The sequence below is a fragment of the Mustela erminea genome, chromosome 14 (genome assembly GCF_009829155.1).
Source record: "Mustela erminea isolate mMusErm1 chromosome 14, mMusErm1.Pri, whole genome shotgun sequence".
NCBI lineage: Eukaryota > Metazoa > Chordata > Mammalia > Carnivora > Mustelidae > Mustela > Mustela erminea.
The window spans coordinates 72,960,936-72,979,424 of record NC_045627.1 but is presented as its reverse complement, the minus strand read 5'-3'; the positions used below and the strand labels follow the sequence as shown (position 1 = coordinate 72,979,424).

The window sequence follows — 18,489 nt, the reverse complement described above, 5'->3', positions numbered from 1 at the left end:
ACAGAATCTTAAACACACACACACACACACACACACACACACACACACACACACACACACTATTACTTCTTAAGTAAACTCTACACTCAACATGCGGCTTAAACTCACAACCCCAAGAGTCACATGTTCTACTGACTAAGCCATCCACATACCCCAGAAATGGTATGCTTTAAATATAGACAGATAAAAATAACTGTCTAACAGAGGTAGTTACCATTAAATAAGCAAAAGCATTTTTAAAATCTTATTTAAAAATACATGGCAGGGCACCCAGATGGCTCAGTCAGCTGAGTGTCCAACTCTTGGTTTTGGCTCAAGTTGTGCTCTCAGGGTCATGATATCAAGCTCCGCATTGGGCTCCACACTTGGTAGAGTCTGCTTGGGATTCTCTCTCTCCCTCTGTGACTTTCCCTGCTTGAGCATGCTCTCTAAAATAAATAAAATCTTGGGGTGCCTGGGTGGCTGTTGGTTAAGCGTCCGGCTTCAGCTCAGGTCATGATCCCAGGGTCCTGGGATCGGGCCTCGCATCGGGCTCCCTGCTCTACAGGGAGCCTACTTCTCCTGCTCCCTCTGCCTGTAGCTCCCCCTGCTTGTGCTCGCTCGCTCTCTCTCTGTCAAATAAATAAATAAAAATCTTAAAAAAAAAAATCTTGAAAAAATATATATGCAAAAAAACCACAGAAAGTGGCACAAAGTGACATGCAATGCAACTTTAAACACCATGAGTTTACCATATTCATAAAAATAAAACTAATCACGAAGGGCAAAAAATACTCTCACTGCATTAAAAAAGTGAACTGAGTTACTCTAACACTTCTTACATAAAAAGAGAATCAGACTTTTACATAATAAGAGAATCAGCTCTGAACTAAGAAAATATTGTCTATCAAAAGTATACATATATCAAAGAATCCTTCATATCCTTTTTTTAAAAAAAAGATTTATTCATTTGAGAGAGAGAGTGAGAGAAGGCACCCACACTCAAGCAAGGGGCTCGGTGGGGGGGTGGTAGGAAGGAGGGAGAGAGAATCTCCAAACTGACTTCCCAGAGAACATGGAGCCTGACTCAGGGACTGAACTCAGGACCTGGAGATCATGACCCAAGCTGAAATTAACAGTTGGCCACTCAACCAACTAAGCCACCCCAGGCGCACTCCCTCCTTCAGATCCTTATCCCTGATTACCCCAATTATGCATGGTCATTCAACTTATTCACTTAAAAAATATTTAACAAATATTTACAACATATATGCCACTCTGCTGGGCACTAGGAAAAGATCAATTAACAAAACAGAAAAGGTCTTTCCCTCATGGAATTTACATTCTAGTGGGAGATGAAAGAACAGAGAAAACACATAGGGCTTGGATAAAGGCAACATTTTTTTTTTTTATCTTTTTTAAGATTGTATTTATTTATTTGACAGAGATCACAAGTAGGCAGAGAGGCAGGCAGAGAGAGAAGGGGAAGCAGACTCTCCACTGGGCTGAGAGCCCGATGTGGGGTTCGATCCCAGCACCCTGGATTCATGACCTGAGCCGAAGGCAGAGGATTAATCCACTAAGCCACCCAAGTGCCCCAAGGCAACACTCTTTTAGTTGAGGTAAATCATGGATGGCTTATATGAAATGACATATAAGCAGAAACTGAAATGAAGTATAGGGGCCTATTTGTATGTGTGTAGGGGAGACTCAAATAAATGGGCTCCCATAATCAGCCTCCATTTAAAGAAATTCCTTGCTTATAAAGCTGGTCTTTCCAAAAACTTGCTCTCAATTTCCCAAATGTGAAACACCATACTCTTCCTAATCACCTCTCCTGGATGTTAACCTTCCAACAGATATCTAAAAATCCTCCAATACGAAATAAGAGGACACTTAAAAAGAACTTTCCCCTGGTCCAAAAATACACTACAACAAACTATGAGAACACTTCAGGGTATGTTCTTTTTTTTTTTTAAGATTTTATTTATTTATTTGACAGACGGAGATCACAAGTAGGCAGAGAGGCAGGCAGAGAGAGGAGGAAGCAGGCTCCCTGCCAAGCAGAGAGCCTGATGTGGGACTTGATCCCAGGACCCTGGGATCATGACCTGAGCCGAAGGCAGAGGCCCAACCCATTGAGCCACCCAGGCGCCCTGCAGGGTATGTTCTAAAAAAAGAAATTATCTTAGGTACAGTTTAAAGTATATGAAGAAACAGTAGAAAATATGTAACTAATAAAAACTATAAAAAAATATAATCTCCACAGGAAAAAACAGTTTGTGGCATTATAGGTTTCTGGCAATGTAAACTTTCTAGTCATTTTAACTCTATGATATATTAAGTAACAGAAGATTACTTTTAGGAAGTAATTTTTTTTCTAATGTTATTTTTATAGAATTTCTACAGTACTCTTATTTATTTATTTATTTTTTTAAAGTTAGGCTTTATGCCCAGCATGGAGCCCAATGCAGGGCTTGAACTCATGACCTTGGGATTAAGCCCTGAGCTGACAACAATAGTTTTATGCTTAGCCAGCTGAGCCACCCAGGCGCCTCTCTATACTGTTCTTAAATATGCTCATTGTGACTTTCACAAACCAAAAATGTCTTCTAGTACAGGACATCTTATTAAGTGATATAGGCCACTAAGAAGACAAGACCCACAACTGCTGAAATTATTGTATCCCACTACATAATAGATCTACTTTGTACCTTATGGGCACATAAAAGGTAATATGACATCAATATAAAATAAATCATGAAAACAAATGACAGTAATGTCCATTTTGCTTCAACTTAACCACTAAAATCAATCAGCTAAGTTCATCATTCAAGTAAATATATTCAGAAAACAAATTCTAAAAAAAAGGACATACAATTTTTTTACCTTTCCTTGTTTTACAATGTAATAAGGATTGCTTCGAGAAAAACCAGCACTTTCAAGGAGATTCATCACATCATTTTTCCTGTTAATAAACATTGAAAAAAATTTTTTCAGATGAATAACCCAACGATAAGCAAAAAAAAGAAGGGTGACTCCTGGGTTAAGGAGCATGAGGGACTATAGTCATTGAGCCACCTACTATATCAGCCTCAGAGGATCCTGATTCTTCCCACCCCCGCCCCAAAGATTTTATCTATTTGACAGCGAGAGGAATCAAGCACCCCGCTGAGCAGAGAGCTGGAGCCCAAGGTCCTGGGATCATGATCTGAGCCAAAGGCCCATGCCCAACCAAAAGACTCACCCAGGTGCCCTGAGAATCCTGATTCTTATGTTAATGCTCAAAATACGGGTTTGTTGAACACAAGGCATATATAACCCATATAACAGAGTAAGTAAAATACTTTTACTCTGTAAAGAAATAAAAATGTAAAGAAAATGCTTACGTGACCATTTTCTTGTCTAGGAAATACTGATCCTTTTTGGCTCCAATAACTCTTCTAAGTGAAACTTCTTCTTTATCAATCTAAGAAAAAATGTAAAAGCCCAAAATTAATTTCACAGTAAAAGTGGAAAACTTTTTAGTTAGTAAGGTCATTCTAGAATCCATAGCCATAAACATTATTTTGAAATCTCACTAAAGATATGCTATGAATATCAATTCTTAGGACAAAGACATTTTTCACAACAGCTTACACAACCTCCCTTCTGTTTACTAGAATGTTCATTACAATTTTAAGGCAAAATTAATATGTAAACTGCATAGCTATTTTAGCATAAACTATAAGAGCTTAAGTACATTTGTAAATGTTTCAAAACTTGGAAGAAAATCAGCTGCATCAATAAAATTCTCAACATTATTACTAGGGAAAAAACCCACTACTCACTGGCAACCGGTTGTCTGAATTATCAAAAATAATCTCCACAAAAGCAGAAATGACACGAGGACCAGTACCCTCCTAAAACATGCAAAAAACAAATTGGTCATTTAAGTGGGATTTTCACATTCCTTATCTTTTTTTTCCCCCTTTCAATGCCTTTAAAATTTAGTGCATGGTAACAAGCCTAATTAAATGGAGAAAAAATCCAGTCAGACTACAATATATTCTTCTTGTCAAAAGAGCAAAGACACTGGATTAGGATAACAATACTTCTCAACCAAATGGTTTTAGATTCTCACTAAATCCGCAAGAAATATGCAAAAGATAGCAAATCAGATGTATTTAGGTCTTATTCTGAAGACCACTTTATTAGAATTTAAGGCCCCATGCCCACCTAATTCTACTTATTTGCTAATATCACAACACTTTGAGGCTCTTCTCTTATAGACTCATTTAATGCTATAAAGGAACCCTAACAAATACACAATTACTGGAACTCAACTTTTTTAAACTATCTGCAATATGCTACATAATCTTAAATCTGCCATGAAAAGACACATATCTAACATGTGTCACATATAGACCAATTTATGACCCAGCTACTTCTATCCCAAGTCCAAAGAATTTCCAGAGTTTAGAAACTGTGTAAATCAACACAATAAAGAATGGTACCTAAAGAGGTTATTCTTTCAATGCCAATCTTAGAAACCTAAAAAAAATTCATCTACAGGTAACCAGTTTTGATTACTGGGCTATAAATACAAATTTAAGAGGGCTAAATAAAAGATAATGATTGAAAAACATAAACAACCAAAATATCTCCCTAACTGTGAAAGACTCTATTGAGATATACTTAGGATTTTCACTTTCTGGTCTTAAAACTAATTATAAGTCACATTCAAACCAAAAAGAAATTTTATCATTTTATTTTAGACTTTTATAATTTTTTATTCTGGAATTTCTTCAGTTTGCTATTCATAATTATTCAATGAAAAATTCTAACAATTTTACTTACCATAAATATACTTATCTTTCATACTGGAAAATGCTGTTACCATTTAACTTACAAATATGGCCAAAAATAGAACAAGTATGTTGTTTAATTTGCAATTACTGCTTCTCTATGCTCCCAATAACTTCGAAGTCTCAAAGTTCCTAATTTCTAATCTCAGACTCTTTTTTCTCCTTAGCAAATCTGCTTTTGAGCATTATCAGACCATACTCTTAATAAAGACATAACCATCAATAGAAAAATCCTACAATTTTCTTACCATTATATAAAAATCGGGCCTTTATCATGCATTAATATAGGAGGCTAAATTCCACAGCAGAATTAACACACTTAAAGACAGTGTCATGTTTACAAAAGATCTGCAGCTTGAACAAATGATTTTATTTACCAGAATCAACAGTGTAGTTTAAAAAATATATAATATCAATAACATCTCAAAGCAATTTCACTCACATGCAACAAAGCCAATCGCTGTTCGGGACGAAGATGACTGAACTCATCACTAAGAACAAACTGAATTGCTAAAAATACAAAAACATAACTATTAGTACAGTCTAAAAAAAGATCTATGCCTTATTTACACCTTTCCATACCTTCTACCAGGTAATGAACAAGGCAGATAAAGTAGATTATTTCATATATGCAGATTTGTCTGTATTTCAGACTAATTACCTTCGAAATGGTAAGAAAAATACTAAGAAGTTTCCACTGAAACATTTAAGGAAAGAAAAAGAGAACACACTAAGGTAACAAAGAGAGACATGCAAACTAAAGTTTACCTCTTGATCAAAGTATACACTGAGTGGCTAACACTTTGTTTTTACCTACTAGATATAAATAATATACATCAAAATATTTATTAAAAAAATAGGATATATTCCTACAATATCCTTGGATACTTTTGGCCAAAAGAAATAGAACTAGGTGGGAAATACAGGGACATATTTCAGATTCCCATATTCTACTTCAATGCTTATCTGCTTTAAGAAGCCATTCCTGCTTCCATATGGGGTATCTAACTGGACGACCCTGCCCCAGAAACGCAACTCTATTCAGCTGTCCTGTTCCCAATCCACCCAGGAGACCTTTGACATTCTAAGAGTTGAGTGTGCATGTATGAATATGTATGCTGAGGGTGGACATGGAGTGGTTTATCTTTTATAATCATCTTGGGAGGATAGATTCAAATTACCTTCATCTCCCTGGAGATCACAAAATACTTCTACTCCAATCCCACTCTCTCACCTTCACCAAATTACAACCACTAAAGAGCTATTGATTTGTGAGCACAGAAGGGATAAAGCCTTTGTTCTAACTAAGGTCCCTGCTTTTCCTCAAGCACTACTCAACTAAGAGGTTCAAAATTTTTGCAACTTACTTCTTACATAATTCAAAACTGTTAAAATGTTTTCTCTGAAGAATTTGTTAACAGAGGTATTATTATACTTAATAACATTTTTTAAAGATTTATTTGAGAGTGAGTGAGAGAGAATGAGAGCGTGGTGCAGAAAGGCACCACAGAAGGATGAGTCTTAAGCAGGCTGCGCTGAGTGCAGAGCCCAGCTTGGGGCTTGATCCACACAACCCGGAGATCACAACCTGGCCTGAAACCAAGAGTCAGATGCATAAATGACTGAGCTACCAGGTGCCCCACTTAAATGCACTTTATCCTTACAATCTTCAAAGCTATTTATCCGCAAATTGACAGCGGTCTTCGCTGAATCTGAGATTTTTTTATACCCTTCCATCCTTAAAAAAAAAAAAAAAGATTCAGAAAGCATTTTTTTAGAAGATGTAACAGAGGAGTACCTGACTGGCTCAGCAAGTAGAGCAAGTGACTCTTGATCTTGGGGTCATGAGTTCAAGCCCTAGACTGCATGCAAAGCATACTTTAAAAATGAATACATAAATGGAACAAAAAGATGATCCACTTTCCAAAACAATATTAGCTTTTCTACTACATTTACATTTATATATATATACACATTTGCAACACTTATATACCACACTCAAGTTTAAAAAGCACTTCTATTTATATTATCTGATGAGTCTCACAACCCATCAAAGCAGGCAGACCAAAGACCTCTTTTTAAAGTGCAAAGATAGAGATTGTTCTGTCCATTATCTCAGCTCATTATTTACTAGGTACAGAGAACTCAGATCATTATATCATTATACTTGAGATCCTCTACACTAAATCACAACCCTGTATGAAGAAGTATTTGAGTTTCATGCAGACACACCTCAGAAAACCAATTTTTCTAAGTAGGCTCCATACCCAGCATGGAGTGCAATGAGGAGCTTGAACTCATGATCCTGAGACTGAGAACTGAGCTGAGTTCAAGAGTCAGACACTTAACCAAGTGAGCCACCCAGACACCCCTCAGAAAACCAGTTTTTATTTTTTATTTTTTTAGAAAACTGATTTTTAAAATAAATTACCTGAAATACCCAGGGTCTTTAATATATTTAGAATTTAAAAAACAATACCTACCATAAAAAAAGTTACTTTTTCCAGATCCATTTCTGCCCACTATAAAATTTCAAAAAGTACATGTTACTTTGCATAGAGACCAATAAAATTAAAACCTTACTGAAAGTATTAAAAACTTTATACTCTACTTTCTAACTTAACATCTTAATATTTGAAATTAAATACAACAAAAGAAATCAATAAACAAAACAGCTTTAATCACCAAATGAGTACAATTTTTTGCAGAGACATCTAATGGCTTTTTTTCTTAAATTTATTTCATTCATTCTTTTGCTCTTTCTTAATAGTTTAAAATTAATAGAAATAATCAAATGTTACCAGGTTTTCATAAATTACAATCATTACTATGGATATACAATTCGATTTTAATTATATATAATGGAATCTTTTAAAAAATTTAGACTCACGTGTTGCTAAAATTTTTAATACTTAAATAATCATTTTAAATTCTCAAAACTATTTGTTTATTAAAGTACTTATGATTAGCCCTATGATTATATCATGTATAATCTCAGAATCACAAAAGTAGACAAGTATAAGGCACTTTTAACTACCTACCTTCAGAAATAAACAATTCTATACATAAGATATCAAATGTTTGATTTAATAAATTCATTTGAATTTTCTTGTTCAGCAAAATTCCCAACCTCTCTCATCTTGACCAAGATATCCTGAACAAATCAGCCCTTACAGTTACCATTTTTAATGCAAAGTAAAGCATTAAAAAAATGTCATGAAAGTAATAAAACACTTTTTTTTTTGGAAGGCATATGATACAGAAGCCAGCTTGAAAAAGATTTCCACTGGCTTAATCTAGGACAATTTGAGCACCAAAATAATTAGATGAACTATAAATTTGTGCTGGAGGGGGAATAATCCATGACTCTAAACTGATAATAAAATTATAGATAAATAGCTAAGGAAGGAGAACTCGTGCTCACAGTAGAATACCACACAGTAAATGTGAAAGGAAATCTGGAAATGGAAAATTATTTTGTAAACACTAAAATAAAGGCAAGAAAAAAAAATAAAGCCAAGAATCGTCAATGGATACTAAATCTAGGGGGAAATTTTGCAAAGGAGCACAATATTTGCACGGTCCAAAACCATTTCCCATCCTCATACTATTTATTAGTTGCAAGAGGACAAACACTGCACAGAAGAAAAACCAGATAACTACCAAGACCGGGTGATCAAAAATAACATAATTTAAAAAGAAGGACACAGAATGATGTCTTCACTTCTAGATGTAATATCCTCAGAAGACCGCATCATTTATGTAGCTGTTCTTTTTTTTTTAAATAATGTTATAAAAGACAAAAAAGCCTGTGGAATTGATCCAGATTAAAGGAGACTGAAGAGGGCGCCTGGGTGGCTCAGTGGGTTAAGCCACTGCCTTCGGCTCAGGTCATGATCCCGGGGTCCTGGGATCGAGCCCCACATCGGGCTTTCTGCTCAGCTGAGAGCCTGCTTCCTCTTCTCTCTCTCTGCCTGCCTCTCTGCCTACTTGTGATCTTTCTCTGTCAAATAAATAAATAAAATCTTTAAAAAAATAAAATAAAAAATAAAAAAATAAAGGAGACTGAAGAGACACAACAACTATCTGCAATACCTAATCTTAGATCCTGTACTGGAGGAGGAAAAAACACTATAAAGAACTTTTTTGGGTCAATCAGTGTAACTGGAAAATGAAGAGAAGATTATTTTATTAATGTCAAATTTACTGAAGTTGATAACGCTACTGTGTTTTATGTAAGAAAATATCCCTATTCTTAGAAGGCATACACTGACATCAAAGGTAAAGGGCTATGACCTACATAACTGACTCTATGAAAAAAAAGGGTGAGTGTGTGCAAATGATAAAGCAACTGAGGAAAATGTTAACAGGTACATTAGAATAAAAGAGGTAGGAGTATTCTTTGTATTGTTTCTATTTATACTACTTTTCTATAAATTTAAAATTACCTCTAAATAAAAGTTTACAAGATAACATATCATTAAAAGAATTACACGTAGCTCAAACTATAATCTACTCATGAATAAACAACCTAAAATTTTTAAATTTCCCTTTAAGAATTACTCTTACCCATACAGTTAAATACTATACAGTAATTTTAAGCATGTTGAATACTTAATGATAGAATAAGATATTCAAAACTTAAACAGAAAAAATAGATTACTAATAAATAACAATACAAGCCCATTTTTATTTAAAAAGGGTTATTTTTTTAAAAAAGATTTTATTTATTTATTTGATAAACAGAGATCTTAAGTAGGCAGAGAGGCAGGCAGAGAGAGAAAGAGGAGGAAGCAGGCTCCCCACGAAGCAGAGAGCCCGATGCAGGGCTTGATCCCAGAACTTGGGGATCATGACCTGAGCTGAAGGCAGAGACTTTAGCCCACTGAGCCACCCAGGCGCCCTTACAAAGGCTTATTTATGCAGACAAAAAGACTGGAGGGCTGCGAGATAGATCCAGTTTGTATGTGCCCCAGATTCACCTGCCCCGACCCAAGTCTTGGTTGCCCGTCAACAGAAAGGCTCAGTATTCCATCACTGTAGGTTGTTTCAGCCTATTCTGGGTACACACTCAGCTCAGATCTGTGAGAAACCAAAGAGGCTACAGTTCACTGACTACTTCAGGTGAATTAAGTCCCCAGAGTAACACAACCCAAGGACATGGGGGAACTCATGCCTTGTGTGGTAAAATGACCAATCAGAGACAGAAACCTGCAAACAAAACCCTCTCATTCCTTTCCCATCTGATCTTTCCCACACATGGTGGGTTCATAAAGTCTGTCTGAAAGTTATCTAATTTGACCCCAAAACCAGCTGTGCCTTCTTTATAAAACTATGACCAGCCTTCCTCCTCATGCCAGCCCTTAGACTGCACCTTCCCATTTAAAGCCTTATTAGTAGCTGAGTGTGCCTTGCACTCTTGTTTTCTAGGAAACCAGGTAAGTAGATTGTCTTGTTTTCTAGGAAACCAGGTAAGTAGATTGTCAATATTAAGAATGGCTATTTCTGGGCAAGATTAGTGTTTTTTTTTTCTTCCTTTTAGCTTTTAAACTCTTCCATAATGTTCTATAATTAACATATTATTTCTTCTGTTAAAAAGTTACAAAAAAGCTAACCTTAAAAAGGTATATGCTTAGTACATTCAGACATCATTCAACTATTCAAACAAGAGATTCAAACATCACCACAAGAGATATCTGCCTTCCAATCTTCAAAGTCAAAATCATTAAATAACAAAAGTAGTACGCTTTCATAGAGTATTCTTAATGTCAATCTCAGTCTATACTACTTTGAATCTTTCTTATATTAAGGTACCTGTTTTTAAAACATGTTTAAGCAGTAAAATCCTATTAGGCTTGTTAAAACAAACAAAAGAAAGAACACTAAGACAATCTCCTTTGTAACTATAACTATTAACAACCCTAATGTTGCATACAAAGCAATAAACAGCTGTTTGATAATAACTAAAACAAAAATATTTGATAGATCCTACAGACATAATCTAATCATCATAGGTAATAATGGTATCATTTTATAGCTCATTTATAAAATTATAACATTGATATAATTAAGATATTCATCTACTTTTAACCTGTAAAGAAAAAATATAAACCTAGTAATTATTCATTTTTCTCCATTTCTAAAGATTTTCTCGTTGATGAAAATCAGAAGGCACTTAGAATCAAGATATAAGCAAAATATTTGGTAAATCTATCCTTATAACACACCAATTAACTTAACTATTCAACAGGTACAGGAGGGGGAAAATGTTTCCATTATTCCCAACTACAAGCAACAAGTGATGTACTGAGGGTAGGTTTTCTTCTTGCCCTCAGTTTTTTTTTTTTTTTTAACTGTAGTTGACATTCTTACCCTCAATTTTTTAAATTTAATATTTATTTCAAAATAATGTTTGCCCTTGACTGATCTCCATATGAGTCTCACCTTACCAAGTGAGACAGACTGAATTGTGCCACTCCCCTGTCCCAATCATATGCTGGAAGTCCTAATTCCAAATGCCTGGTATTTGGAGATAGGGGCCTTTGGGAGATAATCAGCATCAGGTGAGGTTGTGAGGGGGGAGCCTTCATGATGGAATTAGTGTTCTAATAAGGAAGACGCAGAGAGAACCAAAGAGGTCACATGAGCATGATGATGAAGATGGTGACTTCCAGAATGTGACTGTGCCGGCACCTTAATCATGGCCCTGAATTTCCAAAACAGTCATAAAATAAATTGTTTAAGCCACTTAGTCTATATTTAATGGTAGACCTAGCAGTCTAATATACCAATAAACCACGCCAAGGAGGACAATGTATAGACGTCTATTTGTAACAGTTTCTTCTGGCCTTTAAAAATTCAGCAGAACTTCAAGAAACACCTTCGCTGGCTCTATCAGCAAAAAATGGAGAGTATCACCTGAAGAGTCTTTAAACTAAACACTGTATTGCAGAACAATAATCATTGTAGCTCTTTACCCTCACACATATACTTTCTTTTTTTTTTTTTTTTTAAAGATTTTATTTATTTATTTGGCAGAGAGAAATTACACATATACTTTCTCATTTAATTTTTCCAACAGCCATGTAAGATGAGTATCATTAGCTCCACTTTACAAACCCCTCAGGGAGTCAAGTTTGAAAATGTATCAGAACCAGGATTGGAAAGCCATTCTGTTATGCTCTAAAGTTTATGCTTTTTCTACCAAGCTGCTGCATGGTGTGACCTTAAATAGTATGACAGAAAAAAAAAAAAACAACTCTGAGAACAATCTAATTTGTAAATAAATAATGGCCATCTTTGAAATAAGGAAACCGTGGGCTTTTTAATTAAGAAATGACATATCAACAACAGAACAGCTCAAATGCTAAATTTAGTGTCATTCGCTGTAAAGCCACACTTTCATACATACCAGGCTAAATAAAAATGAGTAACTAGTGATCACCTTATGCAAATATTTTAAATGCATAAAATAAGCAATTCCTCAGAGCAGATAGAAGACATGCTATTTCTTTCTTTCTTTCTTTTTTTTTTTTAAAGATTTTATTTATTTATTTGACAGAGATCACAAGTAGGCAGAGAGGCAGGCAGAGAGAGAGGAGGAAGCAGGCTCCCTGCCAAGCAGAGAGCCCGATGCTAAACGGGGCTCCATCCCAGGACCTGAGATCATGATCCAAGCCAAAGGCAGAAGCTTTAACCCACGGAGCCACCCAGGCACCCCAAGACATGCTATTTCATACAGAAATAGTAAGTATAAATTCATGTAATATTCAAAGCCAATTCCTCTTTCCTCAAGCCCAGACAGAATTTAAATGGCTCTCTACACATAAATCTGATTTTGCAAACCATCAACACTTACCGATAACATTATGTTTTGAACTGAAGGGATCTACAATTGTTTGATCTCTGTAACTCCGAAAACCCTGGATAATAACCTAGTAAATTAAAAAAAAGATACCTTTCAGAGAATACATACTAAAAGACGCAACTCCTAAACATTTCTCCTTGGCTCTTCTCTTTTCGGGGGGTTTCTCCTTTAATGCAAGACAGAGAACCTTCCATTTCTTACGAGAGAAACTCCTGCTGGAGGAGGGTGATTAAAAATCTTCAAAACAACAACAGTCCGTTTATCAGTAACGACGGACAGCGCGGTTTTTTAGGAGTTAACCATCAGGAGCCTGGTAAGGAACTCTCAGAATCAAGTACCTCGTAGAAGGTTCGTGCGGACGCTCAGCAGGACACTGCTTTAAGCAAAACGTGTCCAGCGGGCGGCCTGGCCCCGGCTTCCCTTACTCCAAGAGCAGTGGGCGCTTCTTTCGGACCCACCCGCCCGCCAAGGTAAGGAGCCGTTCCAAGGAAGGGGCGCTTCAAGCCCAACGCATCCCGTGGAGAAACTTCTCTCCAAGAGCGTGGATGGGCTCATCTCCGCGGTGGACTCTCGCGCGGGAAGACCATTTTGACAGAAGTAAACAAGAGAACGAGGCGGCGCTACAGATTCTGCAGGAAGAGGGTCCCTTTCACGTCCCCATTAATTCGGGGACAAAGACCCCGGGTTACGCTGACACCCCAATCTGAGCCCCCCAGGGGCGTCTCCGGGCCGGGGAGGCCACCTCTCCATACACCCATGCAAATGGGCGGCGCGGGGCGAGAGGACAACGCGGCCGCCCGCCCCGCCGCTGCAGCCCCCGGCGCGGCCCCCAGCCAGCTCGGGGCCCCCAGCCCGCCCCCGGCCCACCCAGGAAGGCCCGCTCCCTCTAAACGTCTCGGAAAGACGGCTCCCTCGGACGAGCGCGCTGCAGGAGGGCGCCCCGATCCTCTGCGGCCCCTGCGCCCGCGGGGCGGGGCCTCTCCCCTCCCCCGCAGCCCGCGTCCAGCTCTGGGTCAACCCCGCCGGGAGGCGGGAGGCCGCGGGTCGCACCGGGACACCCCTGCCTCATGGAGCGGTCCTCAGAGGCCCGTAAGGGGGTGGGCGGGGCGCACAGGCCTCACCTGTTTTATGTACATGGTTCCACGGCCCTCACCAGGGAGGACTCCCCGCGAGAAGCTACAGCGCGGCCGTGGGGTCCAGTAAGGCGCCTATGAGACCCCTCCCCCAAAGCGTCGCTCGCTCCCGTCCAGCCAAACAAAATGGCGGCGCCCGTGGAGGCGGAGTCCGCGCCTTAGACGGAACCATCCTCGCGGCCCCTGGAGAGCGTAGGGGGAGTCAGGGTCGGGTCTTCTCTTTTCCTTTTGACAAAAAGAGCCTTCGACGGCGTCCCCCAGTGGGTTTCATTTGATTGTTCAATTTGTTGCTGAACTTTTCCTGAGAATTAGTCGGAAGCTTCGTTCATAAAAGCCTTGATCGTGAGTTTGGCCCGTATGCCCTCCGAGAGCGGAGCCAATGGTTGCATCCACAAGGGCGTAAAGGTTCGGCGCCAAAGCCAAGTGTGAGAGCCCGAGGGCCAGTGGCGGAGCTTGCCGGTGGCCACGTGATCTCTGGCTGTTTAAAAATGCTTACCCGCGCTCGAACCTGCGGAGTCCTGGGAGCTTGTGGGGTTCGCCGGGTGGAATCCTTGTTGCTCTGTTTATTCTTGCTCGCTCCGGGAGCTTGTGTAAACTTAGGACGGCCCCTGCAGGCTCGGGACGGCACGCTCGCAGCACAGGGAAGGGCCTGACGCTTGAAAATTTGTTTTAATAACGTGGTAATTAATACCCTGGGAGCTGTTACTACTTTGCCATTTACTGTAAATCTAGTCAGACATGGACAATTGCAACAAAAAGAAATTTAGATAAGAGTAAAAGCTCTTTTATTGCTTTAACAGCCTGAAAGATACTAGGTGCTAGCAGCACCCTAGATGCATCTAATCTGATGAGTCTTATGGGGAAAATTTAATGTAGTTAAGCTGGATCTCTGGGCAGCTGTAAAATTACCTGCCGTTTAAGTTGGTGATCCTTGCTGCCCCTCCCGCTGCTGTGGGCTGTTCCAGCCCTAATTATTTCTAGATTGAACTATTTTTAAGAGCCGGCTAACTTCATCCTTGTCAGCACCCCCTTGGTGCTGGCAGAGTCAAATCCTTTCCAGCTCTGGGTGTTTAAAAAAAAAAAATCTTAAATATTTCTCCTAGATTAGTGTCTCTACACTCTCAATTTCTGTGGGATTGTAGGCAGATTAATAAAGTTCAAAATTTCCATTTCCTATTCTATAATATGAGGATGATAAAAACATTTCATTTTTAGAATAAAAATAGAATGTATAAAATAATTATATTTACTAAAACTGTGGAGATGTGTGCCCCTGAGGCTTTTATGAAATTGCAGTCTGGCTGACATCTTGATTTCAGCTTAATGACGCCTAAGGAGAGGACCCAATTATATTTCGCCCAGACTTCTGACCATATTTCTTTCTTTTTTTTTTTTTTTTTAGATTTATTTATTTGTTTATTTGACAGAGATCACAAGCAGGCAGAGAGGCAGGCAGAGAGAGAGGAGGAAGCAGGCTACCCAGTGAGCAGAGAGACCGATGCGGGGCTCGAACCCAGGGGATGGAGATCATGACCTGAGCTAAAGGCAAAGGCTTAACCCACTGAGCCACCCAGGTGCCCCCTGACCATATTTCAAAAAATCCTGGGGGCGCCTGGGTGGCTCAGTGGGTTAAGCCGCTGCCTTCGGCTCAGGTCATGATCTCAGGGTCCTGGGATCGAGTCCCGCATCGGGCTCTCTGCTTGGCGGGGAGCCTGCTTCCCTCTCTCTCTTTCTCTCTGCCTGCCTCTCCATCTACTTGTGATCTCTCTCTGTCAAATAAATAAATAAAATCTTTAAAAAAAAAAATCCTGATGCTGTAGACCTTTTCTCATAAATGTTAAACTCAGTTTACAATATCTGCAGCAATAAAGACTCCCAAGGACAGTGAAGGTGAAGTATAGGGCAAGGGCCAAGTACACACAAGATAAGACCCTACTTTTTCATTCTCATCTTTATACCCCCTCCATTGTTAAGACATTCCAAAATAAAGCTTTGACTCTAAGCTATTGTCAGTTCACAGTCTTTTATCATCCCAGGAAGGGATCACAGACTGATTTTATCTATCTCTAAGTTATTTCTCCCAACCTCTTAAAAAAGATTCTTTAATGTGTGCCCTATCTATCTTTATTCTCAGGTTAGAAAGATTTTCTATGGGTACCTTCCAATCCAACGATCAGGAAGGAAATATTATTATCACTCATTTTCAGTTGTTATGGTCCCCAAAAGATAGAACTAACACAGCAGAGATGATCCCAAATTATAGTTTTCTCTTGGTGACTCCTGGTACTGTGAAGTCCCAAATCACCTAAGAGAAAACCTAGAAAATTCTTATCCAAGCAAGATAGAACTATAGCATTTATGGGAAGATGAGACTCGAAAGAAAGACAAAATCTTTTATTGCCTCCCTCATGGATATATAGGAGACATTGCCAGATTTCCTTAGGGAAAAAACTTGGGAGGAAACCTTTTTAGGTACCATGCCCCAAAAGCCAAGACTAAACACTTTATACCATTGCAGGATTTTTTTTCTCTGTTGGTGCCTGCATCAGACACTTTGAAGAATGAAGAGGTAGACAGAGAGGTGGGCAGCAAAGCAGCATTTATTGAGCGATAACAAAGTGATAGCACAAAGCTCCCGAAGAGAGAGGGGACCTGGAAGGGTTGCCATTGAGATCTCTGAGTCTAGGGGTTTTTGTGGGGTTCGTTCAAGGGCTGTTTTGATCTGATTAACCCTTCCTGTGCCTGTCATCCAATCAAGGTTTTGTCATCTATCACATCGGAAAGCGTGGAGGGCTCATTCCAGGGTCGTTGTAAAATCCTTTTAAGGATGGTTCCTCTTCAGGCAGGCGGCCTCCTTCTTCCTGCCTGCCTGTCTTCCAATTGCTCTTCATCAATACTTCCTAGGATGTAAAGATTCCCATCCCTCTACTGGATGCTGTTGGGGAAACTGTCCTTATTGGAAAAACCCATTCAAAAAACAACTGCCTTGGGGCGCCTGGGTGGCTCAGTGGCTTAAGCCTCTGCCTTCAGCTCAAGTCATGATCTCAGGGTCCTGGAATCGAGCCCCGCATCGGACTCTCTCCTCGGCAGGGAGACTGCTTCCCCCTCTCTCTGCCTGACTCTGCTACTTGTGATCTCTCTCTTTCTCAAATAAATAAATAAAATCTTAAAAAAAAAAAAAACTGCCTGAAAAACCACCAATAAACTTCACTTTGCTTCTTTATTTGTGTTCTCTTTCTGCTACAGTAATCTTCATATTTTTATCTTTAAAAACTCAAATTCTCATGTAAGCATGTGTCAACATTCTGTTTAATTCATTAATGATAAACTCAATAACATGACAAAGCTGGTTTAAAAGATTAAAACTAAAATTTAGATCATCATTGGGAGAAAAAAGAACACTAAAATAATATTCCTAATTTAGACACAAAACTGGTAAATGCAGAGTGATAAACTATAACCTTTAAGGTAATCTAGTCTACTAGTCAAAAGAGATTCATCACATGTTATTGGTTTTCTTCCAGTTTTTACAGAATTGGAAACTATTTAGTCTCTGATTAATTGTGAATACTAAGTTGTTAATAACATTGAAAGGTCATGCAATTTTTTTCCCCCTGTCATTCAAGTTTAGAGATATTTTTCTGGAAAAGGACCTTAAGAATAAAAATAAAACTTAGAGATAAACTTTCTTGGATACCCTAGATATTCCCAACAAGTTAAGGACCATGTTCTTATATCTTACAGGAGGTACAGTCACTGTCTCTCCATAGAATCAATCACATTGGGCAAACTGGAGCTATAATAAAAAACTTAGTCATTGGAAAAATAATTGCCGGGATAAACCTTGGGTAAACTTCAATAAATTGCTAAATACTTGCACCACATCCCACCCTTCATATCCCATATAGATGAAATTATACAATATGTGGCCTTTTGTGCCCAGCTTCTTTCATTTAGCAACATGTTCTCAAGGTTCATCCATGTTGTAACCTGTAGCATGTAGTAATGGTAGAGGCTGTTTTCCCTCTTATGGTTGAATAATATTCCATTGTGAATAGATCACATTCTGTTTGTCCATTCGTCAGCTGATGGACATATGGGTTGTTTCCATTTTCTGGCTATTAGGAATAAAGTTACTATAAATAATCATGTTCAAGTTTTTGTGTGGATATATGTTTCCATTCTTCTGAGCATGTCCCCAAGCATGGAAAAGCTGGGTCATATGGTAACTCTCCATTTACCTTTTTGAAGTGCAAAACCGATTTCCAAAGGGGCTGTTCTGGGGCACCTGGGTGGCTCAGTGAGTTAAGCCTTTGCCTTCAGCTCAGGTCATGATCTCAGGGTCCTGGGATCGAGCCCCACATCGGGCTCTCTGCTCAGCAAGGAGCCTGCCTCCCCCTCTTTCTCTGCCTGCCTCTCTGCCTACTTGAGATCTCTCTCTATCTAAAAGGAAAAAAAAAGAAAAAAACCTTTTCTTTTTCCTTTTCTAAAAGGAAAAAAAAAAAAACAAAGGGGCTGTGCCATTTTATTTATTGGTTTGTTTGTTTGTTTATATCTGACAGAGAGAGAGCATGTAAGCACAGGCAGCGGGAGCAGTAGGCAGAGGGAGAGGGAGAAGCAGGCAGAGGAAGGAAAAGCAGGTTCCCTGGTGAGCTGAGAGCCC

At 38.8% G+C, this 18,489-nt stretch overlaps 1 protein-coding gene across 2 annotated transcripts in view; it reads right to left on the bottom strand.

Moving 5' to 3' along the window:
* SMC3 (structural maintenance of chromosomes 3) overlaps positions 1-13,967 on the bottom strand; it is a 38,865-nt gene extending 24,898 nt beyond the window's left edge. Inside the window, exons 1-7 of one of the 2 annotated variants that reach the window (XM_032312515.1) lie at positions 13,815-13,967; positions 12,685-12,760; positions 7,310-7,348; positions 5,269-5,336; positions 3,810-3,881; positions 3,369-3,448; positions 2,869-2,947 (exon numbers count right to left, since the gene is read on the bottom strand). In XM_032312515.1, coding sequence (XP_032168406.1) covers positions 2,869-2,947; positions 3,369-3,448; positions 3,810-3,881; positions 5,269-5,336; positions 7,310-7,348; positions 12,685-12,760; positions 13,815-13,829 — 429 coding nt within the window. In that variant the 5' untranslated portion in view covers positions 13,830-13,967. Of the gene's footprint in view, positions 1-2,857; positions 2,948-3,368; positions 3,449-3,809; positions 3,882-5,268; positions 5,337-7,309; positions 7,349-12,684; positions 12,761-13,814 lie in introns of those variants that run through there. The other variant, XM_032312516.1, reaches the window with a different exon arrangement.
* Positions 13,968-18,489: the final 4,522 nt, after the last annotated feature.